General features: G+C 45.8%; 1 protein-coding gene across 1 annotated transcript in view; it reads right to left on the bottom strand.

Annotated features, from left to right (window-relative positions):
• Nucleotides 1-530: 530 nt before the first annotated feature.
• Nucleotides 531-23542, bottom strand: part of MYH9 (myosin heavy chain 9) — a 90613-nt gene continuing 67601 nt past the window's right edge. Inside the window, exons 19-41 of the mRNA XM_090043112.1 lie at nucleotides 22463-22623; nucleotides 20845-20953; nucleotides 18785-18916; nucleotides 17950-18156; nucleotides 17008-17145; nucleotides 15650-15773; nucleotides 14701-14872; nucleotides 13917-14129; nucleotides 13326-13470; nucleotides 12539-12745; nucleotides 10977-11081; nucleotides 9358-9510; nucleotides 8773-9021; nucleotides 8130-8342; nucleotides 7167-7379; nucleotides 6674-6835; nucleotides 6216-6344; nucleotides 5783-5871; nucleotides 5475-5598; nucleotides 3631-3839; nucleotides 3040-3148; nucleotides 2265-2437; nucleotides 531-2053 (exon numbers count right to left, since the gene is read on the bottom strand). Of these exons, the coding sequence (XP_089899238.1) occupies nucleotides 1936-2053; nucleotides 2265-2437; nucleotides 3040-3148; nucleotides 3631-3839; nucleotides 5475-5598; nucleotides 5783-5871; nucleotides 6216-6344; nucleotides 6674-6835; nucleotides 7167-7379; nucleotides 8130-8342; nucleotides 8773-9021; nucleotides 9358-9510; nucleotides 10977-11081; nucleotides 12539-12745; nucleotides 13326-13470; nucleotides 13917-14129; nucleotides 14701-14872; nucleotides 15650-15773; nucleotides 17008-17145; nucleotides 17950-18156; nucleotides 18785-18916; nucleotides 20845-20953; nucleotides 22463-22623 (3654 nt within the window). The 3' untranslated portion in view covers nucleotides 531-1935. The remainder of the gene's footprint in view (nucleotides 2054-2264; nucleotides 2438-3039; nucleotides 3149-3630; nucleotides 3840-5474; nucleotides 5599-5782; nucleotides 5872-6215; nucleotides 6345-6673; nucleotides 6836-7166; nucleotides 7380-8129; nucleotides 8343-8772; nucleotides 9022-9357; nucleotides 9511-10976; nucleotides 11082-12538; nucleotides 12746-13325; nucleotides 13471-13916; nucleotides 14130-14700; nucleotides 14873-15649; nucleotides 15774-17007; nucleotides 17146-17949; nucleotides 18157-18784; nucleotides 18917-20844; nucleotides 20954-22462; nucleotides 22624-23542) is intronic.

The following is a 23542-nucleotide window of genomic DNA, read 5'->3' as shown; positions in this document are numbered from 1 at the left end:
TTTTATCTAAACTTAACCCTTTGGCATTTAGTGGAGCAACACAGGAATAGGTAAGACTGGAATTTTAAAAGGAGCACCATCTACACTGTAAGAGGAAGATAAGAACTTTCAGGGTAATTTCTCCAGACTTCATGCACGTTTGGTGTCTAGCTGCATCGAGAGCTACACGGAATAGCTTAGTTACCATATTTTGTGTGCCATGATGGACAAACTATGTGGGTCAGTTCAATATCATTCCAGAACAGGTCCATTAGTGGGTATTGACCATTATAGTTAGAGGTGCAACCTCAAAAATAAGGACATCCTAGGCCTCTGAATGCTGGAAGCTGTGGAGGCAGAGACTAATGGGTAATTCTGGATATGCCTTAAAAAATGTTCTTCCCCTTAGCATCCACTCTCTGCTGCCAAGAGGCAGAACTACTAGGCTAGATGGACTTGCTGGCATAGCATATCTTATGTTCTTACCCCCTTGTGTATTTTCCTACTGGGTTCAGAGAAGAGGGAACAACAACACAAGCACACACCCCGACTGCAGCACATGGATAATCTTTATTGGCAACATCAGTGGAGCACCAGTAAACCAGTACTGACTGTAGTGGTGACACACAGCTGAGGCACATGCTAAGGCACTTTTATTATATAAAAAAAGATTTTAAATTTTGTGTGACAGCGATTGGGACGCGAGGCTCCTGCATTTAGAGCGCTTTCAGGCATACAGTATGGAGCTTCATATTTTTTACTTTGCTCGTAGGTAAGTCTAAATGCAGCATATACAATATGGTTAAGAATACAGGTAAATCCAGCAACCAGTGTACAGTGTAGAAAAGTAAAGACTATCTCTATATAACCACGGTCCCAATAGAAAGGCAGTGATAAAGACCTTTATTTTTTTCTTAATTACTTATTATGTGAGATATAAAGGCCTTTTACATGTATCTGTGCAGATTAACGGGTTTTTAATATACTCTTAGTTGGTGGTGCAGAATAACTAACCCCAACCCCTGGTTACAGAGCAAGTACAAGAGGCTTGGACATGTCAATTTAAAAAAAAAAAAAAAAATTTCCCTCCCTCCCCCGCCATTAAATTCTCCTAGATTCAGTCTGATACCATTAAATATATTTGGTCCCCAAGAAATTCTCAAACAAGAGAGCCTTCTGCTTCTTCTGCCTGTCACTAACTATTGGTCCACATTACCAGAGACAAAACCACTCAGACTGAGGCAGAGACACTAAAAAAGGACATCATTGCACTTCAGAGATCTGTCCAGGCAGTAAGAACAAGGAGAAAAAAAAAAAAAAAAAAAAAAAAAAAAGGTATCACTTTGGCAAGTCCCCCACGTCGCTGTTCCCAAGAGGAGCTTCCCCCTTTTCCCTCTCTGTGTGCGCGTAGGGCTCTAGAAAGAAGAAAGGGTGAACTGCCATGGCCAAAGCTCACTTATTTCCTGAAAATGCTCCCCAGCCATCTTGGCTGGCAGGTTAGAAGCAGAGGTCTGAGGTCACTGAACATGATTGCCAAAAGCAAAGAGGGAGAGCTGAGGGGAAGGAACTTTCCCTGCAACTACAATGGACTAGGAACTGAAGAAAACAGATTTACAGCAAAATCTTTCCCTAACCCCTTCTCCCTCCAACCATGTAAGGATTCTTCAGCAGCCGTGGCACAGACAGTTCTATGGGTATTTGTAGTTGCCAAACTGCTGGTCAGATTTCAGAGCCCTGACTCTTTGGCATTAAATACAAAGAGGATTTGGAAGCTGGAAAGAGGAGGAAATGAGGAATACAGGTGCCCAATGGCTCCAGAGATAGAGCTCTTTCTGGAAGAGCTTTGCATTCCCTGGCAGATTTTAGGAGGAGGGGATTTGCAGGAAGTCCACTGGGAGAGGGGAAGGTGGGTGGGTGGGTCACTCCATCATGTGTAACCTGGGTCAAAGGAGAGACTTATTCAGTAGCTTTGGCATCACCAGCATCTGCTTTGCCGTCCACTTCCTCATCGGAGCATTCTCCTGTACCCTTCCTGCCCATCCGACGTGGCACAACGAAGGGCAGGTCCCCGCGCCTAGGAACGGAGGAGCAGCATGTCAAGGGAACAGAATGTGTTTAATCCATCAGACAGAGCAAACACTACAGAAAAACAGCTCTAAGGAAAGCCTTTAGCCCCACTTCTTACTGGATGTGCTTCCAAGCACTGAGGGCTCTGCCTGCAGCTCAAACAAAACACAAGCTGGGTTGGAATTGGGAGCAGAGTCCTGGGAGAGGACTGCCCTTACCTGAGTTTGCTTTTGAGGGAGCTGACCTCTCTGTTCATTGCATCAGCCGTTTCAGTGACATCTTCCAGCTCACGCTGCAGCTTCCTGCGGGCTGCATTGGCTCGCTGGGCCTCTTCCTCTGCTTCCTCAAGCTGGCGCTTCAGCTGCTTCAAGCGTACATGGGACTTATCTACCTGCAGAAGAGGAGAAAAGAGAAATACTTTCAAAAAGCCCATTCCCTTCTTCCCCTGTTGGAGCTCTAGCAATTCTACCAGCAGGAAGCCAAGTCCCTAATGTGGTGGTCTGCCGCCTCCCTGGGGACACCTGCTTAGACCTATTTTAATATTAAGTCTTTCCTGTTGCTGCTCCATGTTCACCAGTTCTAGTGCAGAAATATCACATGAGAGAATGAGAAGTTCAGGCCTGAGCTCCTTCAGGAGGCCAGCACCCTGTGTCACATGCCTACATTCTCTCACGTACAAAGGAAGCCATCTAAAAATCTACCCTCCCGTTATAAATCAGCAACAGAGAATTTGGATGATCGGAGGCCAGACTGATCTCACTCTATTACAGAACACTTGTTCTCATTCATGCTGCACAAATTTGATGTGGAAATTATTGAAGAAGAGAAACTGTTCTCAAAGCATCACCCTTTCAACTCTACCATTTTTTAACAGTCAGAGTGGATGGGAAAAAATGTCCATAGGAAAACTTTTGCCATCATGTTATAGACTGGGCTTTGGGCATCGTGGGAGATCTCTAGGCTCAAGACTGTAAGAAGGTTAACTGCACCTACCTGATCCTTGAACTGCTCAGCATTGCGTCTCTCATCATCCACCTGCAGCAATATATCCTTCAGCTTCTTCTCGGTACGGCGCACCTGCTTGCTGGCAGCCTGGCGCTCCCTGTTCAGAGATAGTGTCAGCTAAGATGGGAGATTTACTGTGTCCCTCTGGGAATTATCCTGAGCACTGAGATCAAGCTCTTGGGTCAGAAACAAGCCATCACTAGTAATTGCACCTCAGGGGAATGAAAGGAGACAAGCTCCATTACAAGTCCTCAGGGTAATGAGGACAAGAACTAGGCTTTTTCAGACATGCTCAACAGACACTGGCTAATCTCAGTGTGAGCCTTTACCTGGGTTTGGGGTGAGGAGCCATGGGGAGGTGGACAGGAATGGAAACAATGATGGACAGGAAGAATAAAGCTTCATAGATCAGGAGTGAGTGGAAAGGTGGAGATCTTGCATCCACTCTCCTTGCACCCAGGATGGAGACCTTACTCCAGGGGGCTAGCATACAGGACTCAGGAGCCAACCTTGCTCTGTACTAGTACATCAGCATGGTTGGTAAACTGTGGCACAATGGGAGGTTCTGTTAGGACCTACTTGGTCTCTGAGTCCAGCTGCTCTTCCAACTGGGCTATCTTTGCTTCCAAAGCTGTGATGTTGGACTTGTATTTGGACTTCATAATGCCTTCCATTTCCTGCAGCTTGACCTTAAGTTCCTTGTTCTGACGCTCCATTTGTTGGCGAGCATTCTCATTCTTCTGGGCATTGCTGCGCTCAGCATTCAAGTCAGCATTTATCTGGTCGACCTGGGAAGATCAGAGGTACTCAGCATACAAATGTCCAGACTAAAGTCCATTTCAGTGTGCCAGTGGCTTCAGAGGAGGACTGCTGGCATGAGCAGAGCAGCTCATGTTGTTCAAGTCAGGCATTACTAGCATTGTCTCATAGGGCATAATAAGGCTCTGTGTAGCTAGGACTGATGACCTCTCATAAAAGTTTAGTTTTGACTTGTTTAGGTTATCAAAGGAATTCCTGTGGCTGAATAACTGACTGTTAAGTTTACTTGAGCTATGTGGAACTTATTAGTAGGGACCCACCAAATTCGAGGTGGCTGCCTGCCCATTTTGCAGGCAGAGCGTGGCAGATCTCTCCCCCCCCATGCCTCTGATTGGCTGAGGGGCCCCAGTGGCCCTGCCCATCATTGCTGACTGGCTGTGAGGGCGGTTTGTCATGTAGCCTGCTCCTTGCTGCTGATTGGTGGAGAGGGTCAGGGCCACTTGGCGGTTGCCCTCAGAGCCAATCAGTGGTGAGAGGCAGGGGCAGCAGTCATCTTGCTGGCAGCCCTTCACGTGGGTTGCTCCTCCTCCCCCATTCCCCGCTCCAATGGGCTGCTGGAAATCCTTGAGGAATGCTGACTCCCTCTGGGGACCCAGCATTTTATTTTCATTAAGTTTTTTTCCCCCATGGATTTTGTGGGCAACGCTACATTTTGCAATATCCACAAAATCATGATCTAAGTAGGTCTCTACTTGTTAGTAGGAGTGTGCAAAACAAGCTGTATTTGATTTGGATTTGGCCCAAATCAGGGACAATGATTTGATTTGTTAAATCAGTGATTCAGACATAGACACAGTTTTATATATTTTTTCTAGTACCTTGAGATACCAGGCATGGCTTGTGAATGCTGCAATGCTGCGGTGGACGGAGCATCCCACAGGAGTGGGGGCCCCTCTATGTGCTCAGTGGCGAACCTGGACCAGAAGTACTTCTGGTCCACTTCCAGGTCTGCCGGGGAGCACATTGGGCCCCCGATTCTCCTCCAGCTCAGTGATCGACCATGGGGGGACCCTGGGTGGCCCCCCAGACCCAGGAGGCACCAGTCACTGAGCCGGGGGGAGGGGGGGGGCATGGGGGAGTCCCCTGTGTGCTCCCTGGCGGATCTGGAACTACTTCTGGTCCACTTTCGGGTCTCCTGCTGAGCACAGTGGGGAGCCCCCTGCGCTCCTGTGGGACGCTCCACCCACCCCAGCATTCCTGAGCCACCTGCTATCTGAATGAAAAGCAACTTTCTATATAATGCAACTGTTCTAAAAGGCCAGTCAGATTTTACAAATCAGGACTTTCAGTTACCCCTTAATTCACCAGAAATTAGGACATGGCACATTTTCTGCAGACTTTCCAATGCCAGCTACTTTTCTTCTCTCATAAAAAGGAGTGTTTAATGATTGCAAAAAATCTGTATGAGTTCTCACTGACCACTGATTAGCTTCTCCAATTTTTCTACAGCAATACATGGACACTGTATCCAACTCCTTGTTGTGTAAAGGACTTTGGGAAATATGTACCTGCTGAAAAGACAGCAGGTAATGGACCCTAATGTCTGCTTGGGAGTTTATACACATTAGAGGGTTCCTACTGGTGGGCAGACCCTGGGCTAGTACCTGGAGATTTGCTTTCTTGAGCCGGTCATTGACCATTTCAGTGTTGCTCTGCTCCTCCTCCAACTCTTCCTCTAGCTGAGCTATGCGGGCCTCCAGGCGTCGCTTCTCCTCCATGGCTAGAGCTCTGAGAGACATATGATCAGATCTCAGTAAGTATTGGTGACATCAGTGCAATGCATTCAATGGAAAAAGCTTACCAATTATGCCTTTACAAAGCCGCTGTTGCCCTTCATGTGCCCAGAGGTTACAGGCACACACTTAACATACAGCATGGCTTCTCATCCCAAATGAAGGGATTCCTTACTCACCCTTTGCCACTGCTATTGGCAATCTCATCAGCCAGCTCATCCCTTTCTTGCTGGGCTTGGCGCTTGGCACGTTCAGCAGCTGCAAGTTCCTAGAATGAAGAGAAGACTGTCAGTAATGCAGTGTAAAGCTACCCATCAAGGCAGACCAAGGGAAGCAGTTAGTGGTATTGGGTGGAACTGTCTGGTTTCTGTTAGCTGGCAAGCTAGAGGACTTGTGTTCTCTCCTTCAACATGGCTCCCTGGGTGCCACTTACTCAACCTTGGCCTCTACTTGCCACAGGGCAAGGAGGTGGGGGGAACTGAATCTCTTACTCCTAATAATTGCTATGCTTAAGAGCAACAGATCAAGCTGGTGTCTACAGTTACACTGAAAGCCTAGGTTTTGGCCAAAAGGAAGCAAATAGCCCCACTGCTTCAATGCAGGCTCTACTACCTCTTGCATTTGTATCATCTCGGCCTCCATATTCTTCATCTTCTTCTCATTCTCTTTGGCTTGTGCCAAAATCTCTTCTCTAGAGGTACGCGTGTCATCCATCTCCCGCATACAATCTTTCATTTGTGCCTGGAAAGACAAAAAAGAGGCACAGAGTGAATCCTCATCCCTCCCACTATATTACAGTCCAAGCAGAGACCTACAGGAGTGGGTTCCTTAGAACTCCAGTAAGGGAGCAATTAAATGAACTGACAAGAGCATTAGTTACAAGAACAAATGAGCTACTGCTGAATCTTCCTGGTCAAAATGCTGTTCAGATTGAAGTTTGCACATATTAGGCTACACTTCTCAATTAGAACCAAGAACCCACATCAGAGCAACATGGATCACCACCCTCCTTTTCTGAGGTAGTGCCAGGGTGCATAAAAAGGTGGCAGGAACAAGAGAGACAGTCTTACCTGCACTTTGCGAAGCTGTTTGATGGCTTCATCACGGTTCTTGTTGGCAGAGTCTATCTGGCCCTCCAGATCCTTCAGGTCCATCTCTAGCTTTTTCCTGGCAGCCACAGCTACGGAGCGCTGCTTTCTCTCATCTTCCAGCTCTACCTCCATTTCCCGCACCTATTAAAAGAAACAACATGTTGGCAGAAATTGAACAAAGTTTGTACAAGCACATGTGCATGGGCCACCTCCCAAAGGGACCAAATCATACAGGTACAATGCAAGAAGCTAATCCACGTTCTGGTGGGAGAGGGGAAGAGAGAGTTTTGATTGTACACAATTATGGGAACAACAAACCATGGAAGCTGCTGTACCTGAAAGTGCCTTGTGGTATAAGCAATACCACTACAGTAACAACATGGCACCACCACAGTCCAGCTGTCCTAAGATAAGTGGAATAAAGTGCTTCTTATGTATACAAAATTTCCAGTGCCCCTGAAACTGGCTTTACCTGTCTGATCAGCTGTTTCCTCTTCTCTTCATTCTGCTCATCACGGCCCTGAAGGTCACGCTCAAACTGTGCTTTCATGGCCTGCTGGTTCACTTCTAGCCGCAGCTTGGCATCTTCTGTGGCCTGCAGCTCATCCTCCAGCTCTTCCAGCTGAGTCTTCATCTCCTCCACCTGCTGTTCCAAGGCTCGCTTAGCCTTCTCCAGTTCATGAACCTGAAGCATAAGAATACATATTAGGTCTCCCAGCTAAAAGTCAACAACTTGCCCCATCCTGAGGACAAAGAGGCAGCCAAATACACCTACCAGCTCAGTGAGAAAAAGATACAAGGACATAAGGACATGGTCCTTTCTATCTACCATCCTCATCTCTCTACACTGTGACAATAATGCCCCCCATAAGAAGAGCCCTTAACCATGTCAAAAGGAAGCTGCTTATGTATTTGAGAGCCATTAATGCAAACCTTACCCTACACCACGTTTGCCCACTAAGGTCATCTCCAACCAGGTGCCCTGGGAAATTTTAAATGGGAAACATCTGGCCAATGATGCCCGAGACACTCTTGTTTCTTTGCAAAGACATTATAAAAAAAGCTTCAAATCTCTTTAATCTCCTATGCAAACTCTGACAGGCCTTACCACTAATCTTTAGTGTCTTTAGACTTTGGTCACCATATCCCCTTCTCTGACTGGCTTCCTATCTTTCAAACACTAGACTTACCTGCTCCCTCTCTCCTCACTAAGCCATAAGTTTCACTTCACCACTTCCAAACTTGTATTTTTCCAAGCTCTTACAAATCTCACCTCTAGCTGTTGCTTTTCACCAATTCATAAGAAAACAGCCTCATTTTACTCCAAAAAAACATGCCTTTCTCTACAGGTGCTTTTCATCGTGTGAGATTTCGTAGAAGTTCACTGACAAGTTGGGATGTGGCTAGTCATTCTGGTATGAGACAACATACTTACACTCTTGCCAACATCGTCCTTGGAACTCATCAGGTCCTCCATCTCTGTGCGGAATTGCTTATTGAGTCGTTCCAGCTCTGCCTTTTGCTCCATGGCTTCTTCCAAGGCTCTAGCCAGAGAGAGGGCTTTGGTCTCTTTTTCACGTGCTTCTGCTTCAGCACGGTCCCGCTCTTCTGCATACTTGGCGGAGATGTTCTTCTCCTCTGCCAACAGCTAAAAGGGGGACAATACAAGGGCTATGAGAATCACTGAGAAGCAAGAACTCACTTGTTCTCTACTGCTTTTTCAGTCAGTGTTTTCAACTGAGTGGAATGAGATAGGCAGAGAACATGGCTTTTGGAGCCAGTCATACAGTCCCCAATTCTGTGGCCAGTGCTAGAACTAGAACCCAACTGAATAAGTCTCTAGGCTCCCAGTGCCACAAAAACCTCAAAGTTACAGCCAGATCCAGGAGATGGCTACAGACAACAATACTTCCAAGCAACAGTTACACAAATGAGGTCAACTCAAAATTTCAGACTCCTGGACATGAGGTGACACTAGAGTTCACATGCATGAACACTGAGCACATTCTTATCCACCCTGGGTAAGAATGTGATGGGAAAAGGTGGATTTATTATAGGGGCAACAACTGACAATCTACCTGATCAAACTTCTTCTGTTTTTTCTCCAGGTTGGAGACTATTTGTCGCTGGTGATCAAGGTCCACAGTGAGGTCATCCAGCTCTTGCTGCAGCCGAGTCTTTGTTTTTTCCAGCTTGTCAAAAGCAGCTGCCTTCTCCTCATAACGCTGGATCATAGCCTCCAAGTCCTTCTGCAGCTTCTTCTTGGCTTCTTCCACTGTCTCTAGGCAGCCCAGGCCATCATCCACCTTCTTCTTCATGTCTGCTATCTGGAGAATGGAAAAGGAGACAAGGGATTAAGTAAAACCAGATACACCAGCCTAATTCTAAAGGAGTGATTTTAGATCAGACTTCCTCAGCATGTGGGATATGTAGGGTCCCCCAAGGTTACACACAAAAATGTTTCCACAGGGGAAACTATTCAGACATCTAAAAACATTTAGCTTGCAAACAGCAGCTATGTTTCCACCAGGAAAAGCTTTCTTTTGTTAACAGGTCCCTCTTATACCAATACTCTGCACATGAGTTAGATGTTTTAAGGATGAGCTCTGTGCTTGCATTTTCCCTTTACAGAAAGATCTCTTCTATGTGGTATGGTTCCATACCTGTTGGTGAAGGACTGAAATCTGTTTCTCCAGATTGATCTTTGCCTCCTCTTCCTCTTCTAGCTGCTCTTTGATGCTGTTCTTCTCATCCTCCATCTGTTTCAGCTTGGTGCTGAGGCTCAGTTTCTGCCGAGTCTCCTCCTGCAACAGCTCCTACAGTGCAAAACACCATGTTGGGATTGAGCTCCTTTCCTTTAGGGAACAAGGAACTTTACAAACTTAATCTCACTTCTAGCAATGTGGACTAGAAAGGTTCATTTTCAGCCTGCCACTTCTTCACAGATAAGAAGCTGAATACAGAATTCAAGTGCTTGCCTATCAGACAGCAAGTATGGAATGAGAAAGAACACCCAAGAGGGCCCTCAGTCTGTTATAGTCCACTCCTTCACTGCACAGAAGGGATGCACAAATACCATCATGTGCCTCCCAGTTCAGTCCCCTCATAATCCTTTCTGGTGTTCTCTATGAAGAGCGTGGAGATCTTTAAAGCCATTCCCAGAGTTTATGCTGGCAAAAATATATATTCTGCCATCTCAATTTCATGGCAAACATGAACACTAAACATTTGAAGAGCGTGAACTTGCTTATAAACAAGCTTTTCACTTCTAGGCGCAGGTGGGCATTTTTACATGTGCAAGTAAGTGCCACAGCAGGAGCTTTGAAAAGCACCCAGTGCTGCGACACTTGCAGTTGTATAAGTAGTGAAATGCGTGTTAGCACGGAGAAAATGGCTGTGGGACGCTTTTGAACTAACACACCTTGGAGGTGCTTTATTTCAAAAGCGCACTGCCACCATTTTCTGTGCGCTGATGCACGTTTTGCTGCTTATACAACTGCATGCAGCGCAGTGTGCATCAGCTTGCATGCAGAGCAGACTCGATTAATCGAGTCTGCTCAGAAGTGGCGGATCACCGAACAAAAAAGTATGTGTATAAATGCCCATGATTACCAAGAACAACCTAAGAACTGCTCAGGGCAGCATCAATATGGATTAAAATATGCTGCCACTATTGGGACTGGATGACAGAGGTTGACGAGAATCATCTTCCTGTCAATGCACACTTGTTCTACTGTGCACCAAAAGTTTTCCTAAGATGAATAATTGTTAACAGACGTTGAAGATTATGCTACAGTTGAACTGGTGTTGTGGTCAACCACCAAACAATTTAGCCTATACCACTTCCTCAGCCTTATCATAGCTATCCCCTTGTGCATCTCTGAATAATTCCTTCTCTTTCCTAGATGAGACTGCAAATTTAAGGTGTGAACCCCACATTTCCCACTCAGTCAAGCCTTCCATAAGAGGAACACCCCCAAATTTTAATGATTTGCTCTTCTAAACAGGCCTTAATTGGTTAGTCCTGGGTTTTAAAACTGAATGCAATAGTCTAGACATGGCTGAGTCAGAACCCTCTCTCCAGTACCTCCTTCCTCCATGATGTCCTGCCTCTGCCTACAAAGCCTAGAACCACATGCGCATTTTGCTATCAACACAAATGAATTTTACTCAAGTTGACCATCAGTTGAAAGTTACATTAGCTGTAAACACTGGATGTACAATCCAGATATGTTAAGCAGAAGCATGATGGACACCACACCCTGCAGATCCCACATCTCACTTGCGTATCCTGAAGCTGTGACTCCAGAGTAGAGAAATCTTTTGCTAATTTGATTGACTTGCTGTCCGACTGGTTCAGAAGGCCTGTCACGTTGTCCAATTCAACCTGCATGAAGAGTTAAAGCATGACAATTATCAAATAGAAGAGCAAATGAGCAAACTAGGAGGCAGCTGTGTAGGTCTGAGAACTATAGGTGTGAGAAAAGCCACCTTCTCAGCTGTACGTAGAACATTCATGTCTTACAGTCTCAAGGAACTAGAGGTGAAATTCTTCAATATGGCAGGACAAAAGAGTTCTTTCACCTACAGTGGCCTGAACTGCAGTGGCCACTCATGCTGCTGAGGTCAACGCAAGATTTGACACAGCCACTCAAAGTTAATGTGAGCTACTATTAAACGGAGATGTCCCTCCTTAACCTCAGCCTGCCCCAAGACTACATATGCTAGTTCCTCTGTGCCACTGTTCGTCACACTGAGACTACTACCTACCCGCAAGGCTCAGCTTGCAATTAGTGAGCCCTATATAAAGGAAGTGGTCAGTATCCACTCTTGAATGGGAGGGAGGGAGCTGTTCACTACTTCCTTATGAAGGGGATAGTGATAATTACAACAAGTGTTTTCAGCCTTTTCCACATTACGACCCTAAGTTTCAGGACCATTTCCTTCTAGTTTGTGGCACATGAAAGGAGTCATAACCCATCCTGTCGTGAACTCTGGTTTGAGAGCCCATGAGTAATAGAACTCCACTGTGAAAGGAAAACCCTCTGCACACTGCAAGTGGAATAGACATGCTAATATACCAGATGACTTACACCCTCAAATGGCAAAGTGATCAATTCCTGAACCAACTGACACCTGCTCAAGGTAGGTTAAGTCTGCTCTGTGTCCCACCTTTTAATGGGGGCTGGCACTTACAAAGCTGCTGGAAAGGGAACAGCATATTTGTCTCCCACAGGGACTCAAACATACCACCAAGGAATTAAAAAAAAAACAACCCAATTTGGCTAAGAAAACAGATGGGGCCATCTACTGCCCCAGACAGAGATGAAAGTGTCACAGAATCATAGAGAAGCAGGGCTTGAAGGGACCTCCAGAGGTCATCGAGTCTAACTCCCTGGCGGAGGCAGAATCATTCCTATCCAAACCATTCTATACAAAACCATTATCTCACTACTTAGCAAAAACTAACTTGCCAACCCTGACAATGCAAGATGTAACACCCTAAACTTTCATAGGTAAAGCAAGGGAGCTACAGCAGTCAATATCCTGCTTCTATAAAAGGTTGTTAATATATGTTCGAGAGATCCTAGGTAGGGAGCCGAGCCCCCACCACTACAGAGGAAGACAACTCCCTGCCAGCCTATACCAATCTGACCATGGGGTAAAATTCCTTCCTGCCCCCAATTATGGCCATTAGTCTGACCATGAGCAAAAGGGCAAGATCCTTTAGCCAGGAACCTCAAGCTTTTGTCGTCTTACAACCATCCTGCCTACCCTAGCTCTGTGCTGACCCAGGAGCTGGGGTGTGTGTTGGGAGGGGTGGGGAAGAGTCATGACCCTCACCTGCAGTTTGTTGACCTTCTCAGCCAGCTCTGTCCGTACTCTCTCGCCCTCTGCAAATTTCACCTGCAGCTCTTGAAGCTGGGTCTCTACTTTTTTCCGCTTGTGCTCAGAGTCCCCTTTGCCCTGGAGAAGCACTTTCACTTCATTGGATAGCTCAGCACGGTCACTCTCCAGAGTCTGCTTTGCTTTTTCAAGGTTCGCTTTTACCTGAAAGGAATTAAAGAAAGCCAGCAGGGTTTTAGATGTGATGGTGATGTTTCAGTTGAAGTGAGTTTTTTATTGTGCTATGAAGCTAATGGTGTGCGTCTCACTGCTAGGACATGACTGCTTCCCAGGAAAGTTTATATCAGTGAGAATTCAGCACCCAGCCGCAGAAAAGCAGCAAATGTTTTCTTAGTCAAAATGAAAAACAAATCAGATAGACCTGGCAACAGTGCTGTACTATTCAGACTCCTGAACTAAGCCCTGAGCAGTCACAGTAAGAGCAAGGCAGTGCCATCAGTGAAAGGAAATTAAGTTTGTCCTGGCTAGGGAGAACTTTCATATAGGAAATCAAAGCATTAGATGGAAATATGAGGGGTAACTAAATACCATGCTTCGGGGTATAAGCTGACCTATGGTGGTGAGGTAGGTAGAGAGTACACAGAAATATATAGTCCATACAAGCACACAGTGGTTATTTCTATGTGTTCCTCTGAGGTGCTAAGAATTGGCTCTTGATGTATAGACTAGCTACTGTTCCAGAGGGACTGTGTAACATGGCCCCATGGCTCCACTCTTTACATACCCGCTTGGTTTGTTCTAGCTGCTCTGCCAACTCCTCCACAGCCTGTGCATGTTTCTGTCTCATCTCCTGGATTTGTGCCTCATGGGTCTTTGCCTCCTCATCCAGGGTCTTCTTCAGAAGAGTTACCTCCTGTTCCCGTTTAGATCTGTGAAAGTCAGTCATTTCTAGTTAGATACCAACAGACAGGACCAAACAAGATGTATATGTGCTATCACCAACAGCTTAACAGACCTTTTATGGAGAGGATACTCAGGACCAGTTTAGAAACTCAAACTATGAAGAGATGTTATTGGATTGGGGTTTTTTTTTTTTTGTTTTTATCAGAAGCCAGTTTTACTCAAGACTGAAGTCTGTAAATACCAGCATAAATCAACAACTGAAATATTATGTTGCACACTTTAGATTTCACTGTCTGCAAAGAACTTATAGTAAAACTAGGACACCACTGACTTTCAGACCAGAAAAGGAACCATCTTGTGAGAGACTGCACACTGATTTCTTAAGTCTCTGCAGTTGCTATGAAGAGTGGTGAGCATCCGATCTGTTATCTCCTCACATATTGGTGAGCTGGGGTAAAGATGGTGTAGTTACCTGAGTTCTTGCTGTGCAGCTGTTGAGTCTAGTGTGTCCTCTAGCTCAGTTTTCAATGCCTCCAGCTCCTCCCCCAGATCCCGCTTCTGCTTCTCTGCTTTGTTCCTGGCTGCTCGCTCAGACTCCAGATCTTCTTGCAGTTCAGTGATCTGCGATTCCAGCTCACGGATCTTCTTCAGGGCCATGTTCTTCTGGGATGACTCTTCTTCTACCCTGCATGCAACACAGACCTTTGATTAGAGGCAGCTTTAACTATACACAAACCTAAATGATTGCCTGTCTTCAGAACTGCGGGCAGGAGAAATGGTAGTGCTCTAAACTGCCTTACAAGAAGCCAAACTCCAGTTTCTAGTCTTTGATGCTCTGCAATTAGAGTCTTGTTCTACCTGTCATTGACTGAGGGAAGATTAGCCAACTCAAACTGGGGAAGAGAAGCCGACTGTGGAAAAAGGTAGAAGAAAAGGAACTTCTGTACTATGCCATCCTCCCCATTACAAATTCAACCCTTTCAGTGCTGCTTTCCATGTCTTTTCAGTAGAGATGTCTCATGTTAAGCTCCTTCGACATACTGCTACTATAATGAAACATTCACAGTGCAAAGAACATTCATGTTCTAACACCGTAGGGTCTCTGGCAGGAACCAGCCAGAAAAAAACCTAGTGTCAAGTGCATGGATTTTGTAGTCAAACCCACCAGTTTAGAACAACTGCAGATTTGGTCTGGCCCCTACTTTATGAGAAGTGTCACAGGATGAGAGGAAGTGACCCTGGAGACAAGATCTCACCTAGCCAGAGCTGCTTGTAGCTCCTCTTCCTTCTTGGCCAGCTGCATTTTTAGTTCTGCGATCTGAGCCTGCAGCTCAGCAATCTGGTCATGCAAATCACTAGAGTCTCCTTCAAGCTTTCTCCGGGTCTTCTCCAACTCCTGCCGCTGCTTTTCTTCACGACGCAGGCGCTCTGAAGGAGAGATGCGAAAGAGGGACACACATTCCTGAAGCATTGTGTGATGCTTCTCCTAGGGGAAGTGGAACTGTTTAACTGACTGTCTGCTCTAACTGACGGTTGTCTGCCAAACCGCCATGCCGCTGGACACAGCATGGTCTCTCATAACCTGTAAGTGACTGCCCCCAATCTCGCACTCGAGGACAAAAAAAAAAAACATCCCAGATCCAATTCTTACATTGCAACCATCCCTTCCTTTCTCTCTCCACTGTTACAAGATTGACTTGGTCATCCAATATAATATCAGCTCCTCCCAATTGAGATCCTGCAATGGCTTTCCTCCCTCTACAGAGAATGGACTGTCCCATGCTGTGTTATCAAGGCCAGTCAGAAGTAAAGTATCTTTAAGCCTACAGTCTGAGCCACCTTAAGAAGGAGATCAGCTGTACTAACCCCAGTGGACAGGTACTGCTGGAAGTGGAAGAGTACAGATACTCCCACAGCTGAAGACATGGAACCAGTCTCTCTTCTCCATTAGTCTGCTGCTTTACAGAGGATTTTTATTTAGACCAAAGCTCGGCTGACAAGGCAAATAACCTTCAGCTAGCCAGTCACTGAATGGTTCCATCAGACTAATCAATAGACTACACGTTACAGTACCAGTGCTATTAACTCCTTGGTAACTGGAATGAGACCACAGTCCTAAGAATTAATCAAATTTACTAAATTTTGATCGATAGCAAACCACCTCAGTGACAAATACACAACTCCCTCTCAGGCTAATCTCCCTACCTTCCAGGTCTGTGATCATGGCTTCATGCTTGTTCTTGAGTTTAGCCAGACTTTTAGACTTCTCCTCTTCCTCTGTCAAGTTGGTTGTGAATTCCGATATTCTATCTTCCAAGAGTTTCTTCTCCTGCAGGATTTAAAAGCATCACATTTGGTGCAGGAATTTTGAAAGGCTAATTTTTATAATGATGAGCATTTTATAAACAGGCATAAACCATTAGGTATTCTTTCATCTATCACCATGTCCGTCACAAAGTAAACCTAGACATGGTCTGATTTAGATGAGAAATTGCTGACCTGACTTTCCTGGGGTATCCCAATGCCAGTATCATTCAGTGACCAAAAGCCCTACTGAAAACTGTATCAGGGTGAACAGAACACAGGGACAGTGTAAGCCTATCATGTCAGTCATCAGAATTAGAAGTCAGATGCCATCTAATTTATGCCAAAGATGTCCCACACTCCTTCACTGGGCTTCCACAATTTATTCTGTTGTCTCCCTAACATGAAGTCCGACTGTCTTCTTTGTGATGTGTAGAGGAGTATGCGGGGGCATGTGCCTCCCCCCTCCCATTTCTGCACCAACAGCATGGTGCAGAGTTGTGCCCCTACACTGTCAGCTCATAGACAACATTAAGTGTTGTCTTAATTGTGCCAAGCTGCACCCTCAGAGTTCAGGAAAGGAAATCTGATCCCTTCCCCACCTACATAATTCCTGTTCATGTTCAAGAGCAGCAGAAGCTGCAAGAACAGAGTACTCTTTCTGGAGGCCTGGAAGATGATTGGAGAACTGGGGCAGGAGGATTCTAGGCTTTCTAGCCATCTCCCCACTGAAGGGCTCAAGGAACAGGTGCTCACTGGCCTCAAACGAAGACTGAATGGGGTTGGAGACTTCTAGACCCATAGGACCACCTCCCAGGAAGGAAATTTAACCTATTTCCCTTGAGCTCATGTAAAGACAAAGGTATCCCCCTGATCCAAGATTGAGAATATATTCCAGACACTGCTTATTTTGAAAAAGGGCTGACTTATGTTGAATAGTCCTTTCAAAACTGAAGCATCACAAGCCATTTAAACAACACACAGCTCATCCAGGCATGAAACTGGACTGCAAAGGTATGCTCAAAAGGTGGAATATTTGATCAAGACTAGTTAAATACTGCATCAGTCTCTGCATATTGAGCTGGAAGTGGCTAAGAATGGCAGCTAGTTTCACGAGTGGATTCACCTCAGGAAGTCTGTGTCATGAATTTAGCTCCTTCCTTGTTGTGCCACCTCTGGAATAGTTCACTATCGGGCTTCCATATCCACCAGGACAGTTATTGCTTCCTGCATGGTCTGGAGATCTCCATGAGTCTTACCTTGGCCAGTTTGAGATTGTGATCTTCCAGAACGATCAGATCTTCTTCTAATTTCTTCACCTTGGCCTCAGTGGTCACTTTCTCCAGCTGTAGCTTCTGCCTTGCACTCTCTTCCTCCTCCAGCTGCTCCTCCAGTTCCTGCCCAAGGCCAAGGCATAAACATGGGATAGGTTAGTACTTATTACTCCTGCACCAGCATTGTGGTACAAACAGAAGGGAGCCTTAGAACAACAAATCTGTCCCTCCTCTGTGGACGCATTCGGGTTTTAAAAAGAAATCAATATTTGGTAGCTAATTGTCATGGTACACTGGTGTAAGTTAAGTAAATTCCCTGGCATACATCTAGTGAACTTCTCTAGCAGAAGAAGCAGTACTACTTTGCATGGGAGATGGCTCTTTGGAAACAGTGACTGAATAGTTGCTCATAACATGATTGGATGGACACTTGCTTAGATTGGCTGTATGAAGGCAGCAACTATCTTGCACGGCTGTATGCAAGTCAATTAGGCCCCAAACACTAGAATTAGAAGAACCATCTTCTTGATAAATCACCAGAGATGGCAAAATCTGCTGACTTCTTGGGAACATAGGAGTGAGAGATCCAAATTAATCCCTAATTAACAGCAGACCTTATTTTCTATACCAGTGACTCCCAAACCTTTTTTTCACTACACCATAGACAACCCCCAAGAGTCTCAGACACTTATCCAACTCTTAACTGAAAAGGAGAGGGCCAATTCTAGTTTGAACCACTTACCACTAATCTACCAGACCATCAGTGGTCCATCAACCAGTCTGAGAACTGACATATCACTCTTTTGATATAATTATTTTTTGCCCCCACCATTCTTGCTCTTTCCACCCCAGTGAGATTAAATGAATGTTCTAGTCCCTGCCAAACTTCTCGCCTACACAAAAAGGAGTCAATACCAGGAGATTTACCTGAATGTTCTGTTGCATTTTCTTCTTCTCAATCTGCAGATGTTGACACCGTTCTTCCTCTTCCTCCACCCTGGCCTCCAGATCATGACAGATATCCTCCAGCTCTTGTTTCTTGGCAGTTAGGCGAGCTCTTATCTCCTCAGCCTCAGCACAGAGTTCAGTCTCTGCCTGCAACTGCTCCTGCAGCTGCATCTTCTCTGCCATTAGCTACAAAGGACACAAGCCCAGAAAAATTGCAAATTACCTGGACCTTGAGCAAGTTTACTTTTGTCCTATTAATTTGCCCAACATTCTTTTAGCTATGATCTTGTTAACATAGGCACTGCAAAGGCCTAGACACAGCAATCTCCTGAAGCTAATCAAAAGCCAAGGTAGAAATGTCATCCTTTGGAAGTTTGGTCCCCTACATAAACTTGCAGAGCATAACCACAAACAGTTTCAGTGGCCCTGAAAAAGATATCCTGGGACCACCCTGTCTGAGCGAGGGAGATTTCCTCCACCCCCACAGAAGGAACACAAATAGATGTCAGCTCCACAGAAAAGCCTTTTATGTTCCAAGCCAAAAAGAATCCATTAGTGACCATGTTCTATTCCAGTGACTCTCCACAATACCCAGCCAAAGGAGAATTTCATTCAAATGAAGTCTGTAACAGAGCAACAGCTGTTCACTATACCATGCTGATCTGCAAAGGGAACAAAACAACTAGCCTACATACTTTGGAAAGCAAGAATCTTGTAGTCTCTGCATCTTGGACCAGCAAAAGAATGGAATACCTATCCAGCAGTTTGACTGGTTAAAACACACAACTTTTATACAAGAGGTTCTGCAACTCACCTGTGCTTGGAGGGTTTCCATCTCACTCAGTCTATTTTCTGCAGCCACCTGTTTCTCCTTGACCTTCACCAGCTCTTCTTCCTTGGCCATCATCTCCTCTTCCTGCCTGCTGACCTGCAGCAGGGGTTTCACCTGCAGGAAGGAAACAGTTGAAACATACAGGGAGTAAGAAGGCACGCATTCAGCATGGAGAGTTTCTAGTACTCAAGTGCATATTGCAAAGGCTTATGAATCAATTATCCTGCTTTCATACAGGGGGTTGGACTAGATGACCTCTTTTTCGTCAGGAGTCAAGGCAGCAAACAGACTCACTGGCCCATCATTACCAAGCGGGGCTGCTGCCAATGGCCCAACTACCCCGAACTGACTGCAGTTCCCTGGATGAGCATGCCTGCCTGCTTATAAAAGTAGCCCTGTCGGTGCCCAGTAGGCTACTTAGAACAGCCATGGGCTTCTGACTCCTTAGTTTCCTGGGTCCTACCTGTCAATTCCTAGTTTCCCAATCTTCGGGTCCTGCCTTTTAGAACATTTATACACATATTTTTTCCCCATAACGTGTTGGGAGATCTGCCACTTTGGAGCAGACTCAATTAAATGAGTCTGCTCTGCGCATGGGCTGAGGCAAACTGCGCTGTGCTGCATGCAGTTGTATAAGTGGCAAAACGCACATCAGAGTGCAGAAAATGGAGGTGGTGCACTTTTGAACTACAGCACATCCAAGGTGTTTTAGTTCAAGAGCATGCCACTGCCACTTTCTCAGCACTGATGAGCATTTTGCCACTTAAACTGCAAGCGGTGCAGTGCCGGGTACTTTTCAAAGCAACCAGCACTGTGGTGCTTACATGTGTAAAAATACATTTAGTTCCTAGAGTCTTCCGTGTGTATTCCTGGTTTCCTGTTCCCTGGGTCCTGCTTACTGACTTCATTCTTGTTCCTGGTTTTTGTCTGTTGGTTTCGCGTTCCAGATGCCAGCCTGGACCTCAAACTGTCTTGCTGGGTCCTTGCCCCCTTGTGCTCCAGATCCCAACCTCTGGCAGCTGGCCCCTCGTTTAACTTAATGACTACCCATGTTCTGGTCCTGTATAACATAGAGATGCTCGTTCTGCAAATCCCTGGCTAGTGACCCTAGCCTGGATGCCTGCCTCCTGTTTCTGACTGCATCACCCAACCCTCCCCTGCCTTGTGGTTCCTCCCAGAGTGCCCTAACCCAGTCGCTTACAGGCCTCAGTCTCCTGACCCACCGGTTTATGTTCCCTTGACTCTAAATGGGACCCTTGCTTCTCTCCCTTTGTCTGTTCCTGAGCCCCTACTGCTCAACCTTTTTCCCCCCATGGGCCAGATGGGAAGTGCCAGGTCTGACCACAGGTCAGAGTGGAAGGCGGGGGTGAGTCTGGCCCTGCAAGGGTGGAGCAGGAGGGAAAGGGGCTTCACCCCGTTCTCCCCCCCCCACACAAAGGGGTAGGGGGAAGCAGGACAGAGGGACGTGGCCTGGCCCTGCAGGGAGGAAGGGGGAGCGGACCAGCACCAACCTTGCCCCATGGAGTAATGGGGGTCTCATGTTATAGCAGGGGAAGCACAGGTTTACTTTACTTCTGTTCAGCTTAATCTCATGACTAATAGGAAATTAATAAAAGGATATGAATGTAATAAATCCCTTTGCTCCACAGGTCTGGGGAGAAATGATGCTCTTGGGCAGAGGGCTCAAATGCCAATTCCAGCAAGAACACCAACTAGCTGTGTAAGAAGCAGCCCTCATCCTGGAAGGAGATGCCATCACTGGAGGGCAGGGCTTTTCTGAGCTCAGATGACCTGAGGTTTACTTTTGCCTTTTGCGCAATACAAAATGCCTATGTAACAGAATACCTGGGGAATGCAGGGCGCCCACATGCCTCAGCCTGATCAACGCTGCTTATGGTATTCAGCTACAACACGCTTGTGTTGTGTGAAACAATGACCCTGCTGAGCTCTGTAGAGAAGGGTTTTGTTTGCTCTTGTTGCACATGAAGTACTGTGGTTGCAGCTGTCAACCCATTTCCAAAGTGCCAGGGGAGAAGACATACCTTGGTAAACAGCCTCCACCACTGCCAGTTGCGTAGCTTCAGGTAGGCAGCACAGTTCCTCTGAAGTACCTTCATTGCAGTTAGCTGTTGCTGACGTTTAGCAAAGGCCCTGCACAATAAAGAGGGGTCAGAAAACAGATAAAACCCTCAGGTTCCACACAAACGTCTCCATCAAGCATGTTTGCAGACATACATCTCTAGCTTTCATTTTCAGATGGTTCTTTTAAACTAACTCCGGACTTCCTCTGTTTCAGGCCTTGTTTATCTTGATGCTGCTCAGGCAACAGTGAGCAGCATCCTTCACCATGTTTCTTTTCTAGCAAGAAAGCTTTATCCTCCACTTCTACTAATGAGAAACAGCTCTTCTCTCAGCCTCACTACCCCATCTTATTTCAGAAGACAAAGCAGGGTGGCATCTTGCCCATTAACTTATTGAGGGAGGGAGAATCTTTTGTAAGCTATCATAACATCTGACGATATGGTACAATAGCATTGGATGCTATGATAGCCTATGAAAACTTAATGTATTAACATATTCAGAGAGACTAAGTGCCACCCTGCCCTGCCCTATGCTTAACTTCAAACTAATGCCGCTAACTACCTCTCCATCTCATTTCAGTCTCACTGGAAAAATCTCTTTGCTGCTCTGTCCAGTTTGAGATGGCTACAAAGAACAAATAAAACCACTGTGTTTACAGAAATATGCTGTAGTCTACATTGTACAAGCCATAATCTGTGGCTGCTCAGGCAAGTAGCTTGCCTATTCAGCTATCCAGCAGAAAGGAGTACGCTTTACTGCCTCTCCAAACTCAAGGAGATAGGAGACACTTGCACAGACATGTCCTTGAAAAAGTCTCTGACAGGATTTTGCCAGTCAGTGTACAGGCAGTCCTCAGGCTTACAGTACAATTGGTTCCTGAAAACCGCATCTTAAGTTGAAACATTGCAACTCAGAACTGATTTTCTCGTAAGAAACAAAGTTATAAATGGGGGATTTGTTCCTGAACCAAGGCCCGACACCCTATTTTCACCAAAAATGCTCCAGAATTTTGTACTCAATCAATTGTACATGAGTAATATAGCAACATTAATGTATTTCTATTGTAAATAGCAATCATATTGTTTTGGAAGGATTTCTTTGAGGTGACTTTGCTGGACTTTTTGAAGGGCTCTTGTTTGGACATTTTGAAGGGTTCTTGGCTGGAGTTCTCAGGAGTCTTGGCTGCAGGTTTTTCTGGAGTCTTGTCTGCTTTCTTAAAGAAGTTTGGACAGATGTTCTCCAGGGAAGTGGGTGACACAGCAAACTTGTTCGCTGGCATGGTGTCGCATTGAATCAAGCGTTGTAAAGTTGAAACTCATGTCAAAGTTGAAACAGGGTGCCAATTTAGAAACGTTGTAAGCTGAGGGCTGCCTGTACTGAAATTTTGTCCTGGTGTCAGGTTCTTTTTAAGATGTACGTGAGATATGAAGAACCCTAAAACAGGAACTAGCTGCTGTATTCTGAACTCAAGTCTTAACAAGAGAGTTAGTCTAAAGGGAACCATTTCTAGCTGAAACTTGAGCTAGTCATCAATGGGCATGCATGTATTTGCTGTGCCTCATGGAAGAGGGTCCTTACTTTCTGGCCAGGTAGCCTCTACAGCATGCTTGGAACCCAATAATGACATCTGTGATCTTCAGATCTCTTTCTTCCTCCAGGTGAGCAAGGACTCCAGCTCTGAAAAATACTTTACTCTGTCCAATCCGGTAAAGGTTTGGATCCAGCTCCAATGCCTTGATCTGAAGTGTGAGAGGGAACAAAAGGATGCAACATTAGAATAGGAGGACAGCTCTAAATTTCACATGAGACTTGAGAGCTAAGATATCCCTTCCCCTGAATCTACAGGTGTGCTCTTGGGAGCATGTCTGGGGCTGACCTTTTCCCTTCTTAAAAAGGGTAGACACACCTACTGACTGCTCCCATATTACCATTTCTAGCCTCCTTAACCTTACTGGAAAAGTCCCAAGAAATTTCTTTTTTCCCCTCTAAGGAACTGGTCAATACAGATGTCTAGCACCAAAGATGATGAATTGGTCACATTCTACTTGGAAAAGGTATCTTCAGGGTAATTTTGGGCCACTAGTCTGAACTGCACCCCATCAGTGCTTTTGCTCTAAAGTGGGCTTTTCTGAAGAGACTGCATTAGAACTAGCTATCACTGCAGGCTTCGCAAAGAGAAAACTAGGCTTCAAGGCACATTACTAAGCATTAAGGGCAAGTTCAACATCACTGAACAATCCAGTCCTACCTGCATTGCTGTCATCTTGCAAAGTGCCCTATGCCTGTGTCTAAGCTTTATAGCAGGAAAAATCGTCCTTTGATACTGGACCAGAACCAATGCTCAGTAGAATCAGAGGGGTTTAATTCCCATAATCTTCAGCAGCTTTCCCTTGCAATAGATTAAACTAGGGTGTCCAGCTGGTGGCCTGGCAGGGGTTAACATGAGGGCCTGGCCACTAGTGTTGTGGGATCTCTGGGCTCCCCTTCCCTTCCTTGACTTCAGAGCCATGCACCAGAGGCTAGGGCAGCACAGCCCACAGTGCTAGGGTGCTGGCAATCCAGAGGCCATACAGGGTGGTGCCACAGGGGAGCCCTCAGGGAGCTGAAGGTGGGGTAGAATGCCATGCAGAGGGAGGATGTCTGTCCACATGTGGTTCA

This window comes from Crocodylus siamensis, chromosome 4 (genome assembly GCF_052110815.1).
Source record: "Crocodylus siamensis isolate JL-2025a chromosome 4, ASM5211081v1, whole genome shotgun sequence".
In the NCBI taxonomy this organism is placed as follows: domain Eukaryota; kingdom Metazoa; phylum Chordata; order Crocodylia; family Crocodylidae; genus Crocodylus; species Crocodylus siamensis.
This window is presented reverse-complemented; position numbering and strand designations above follow the sequence as displayed.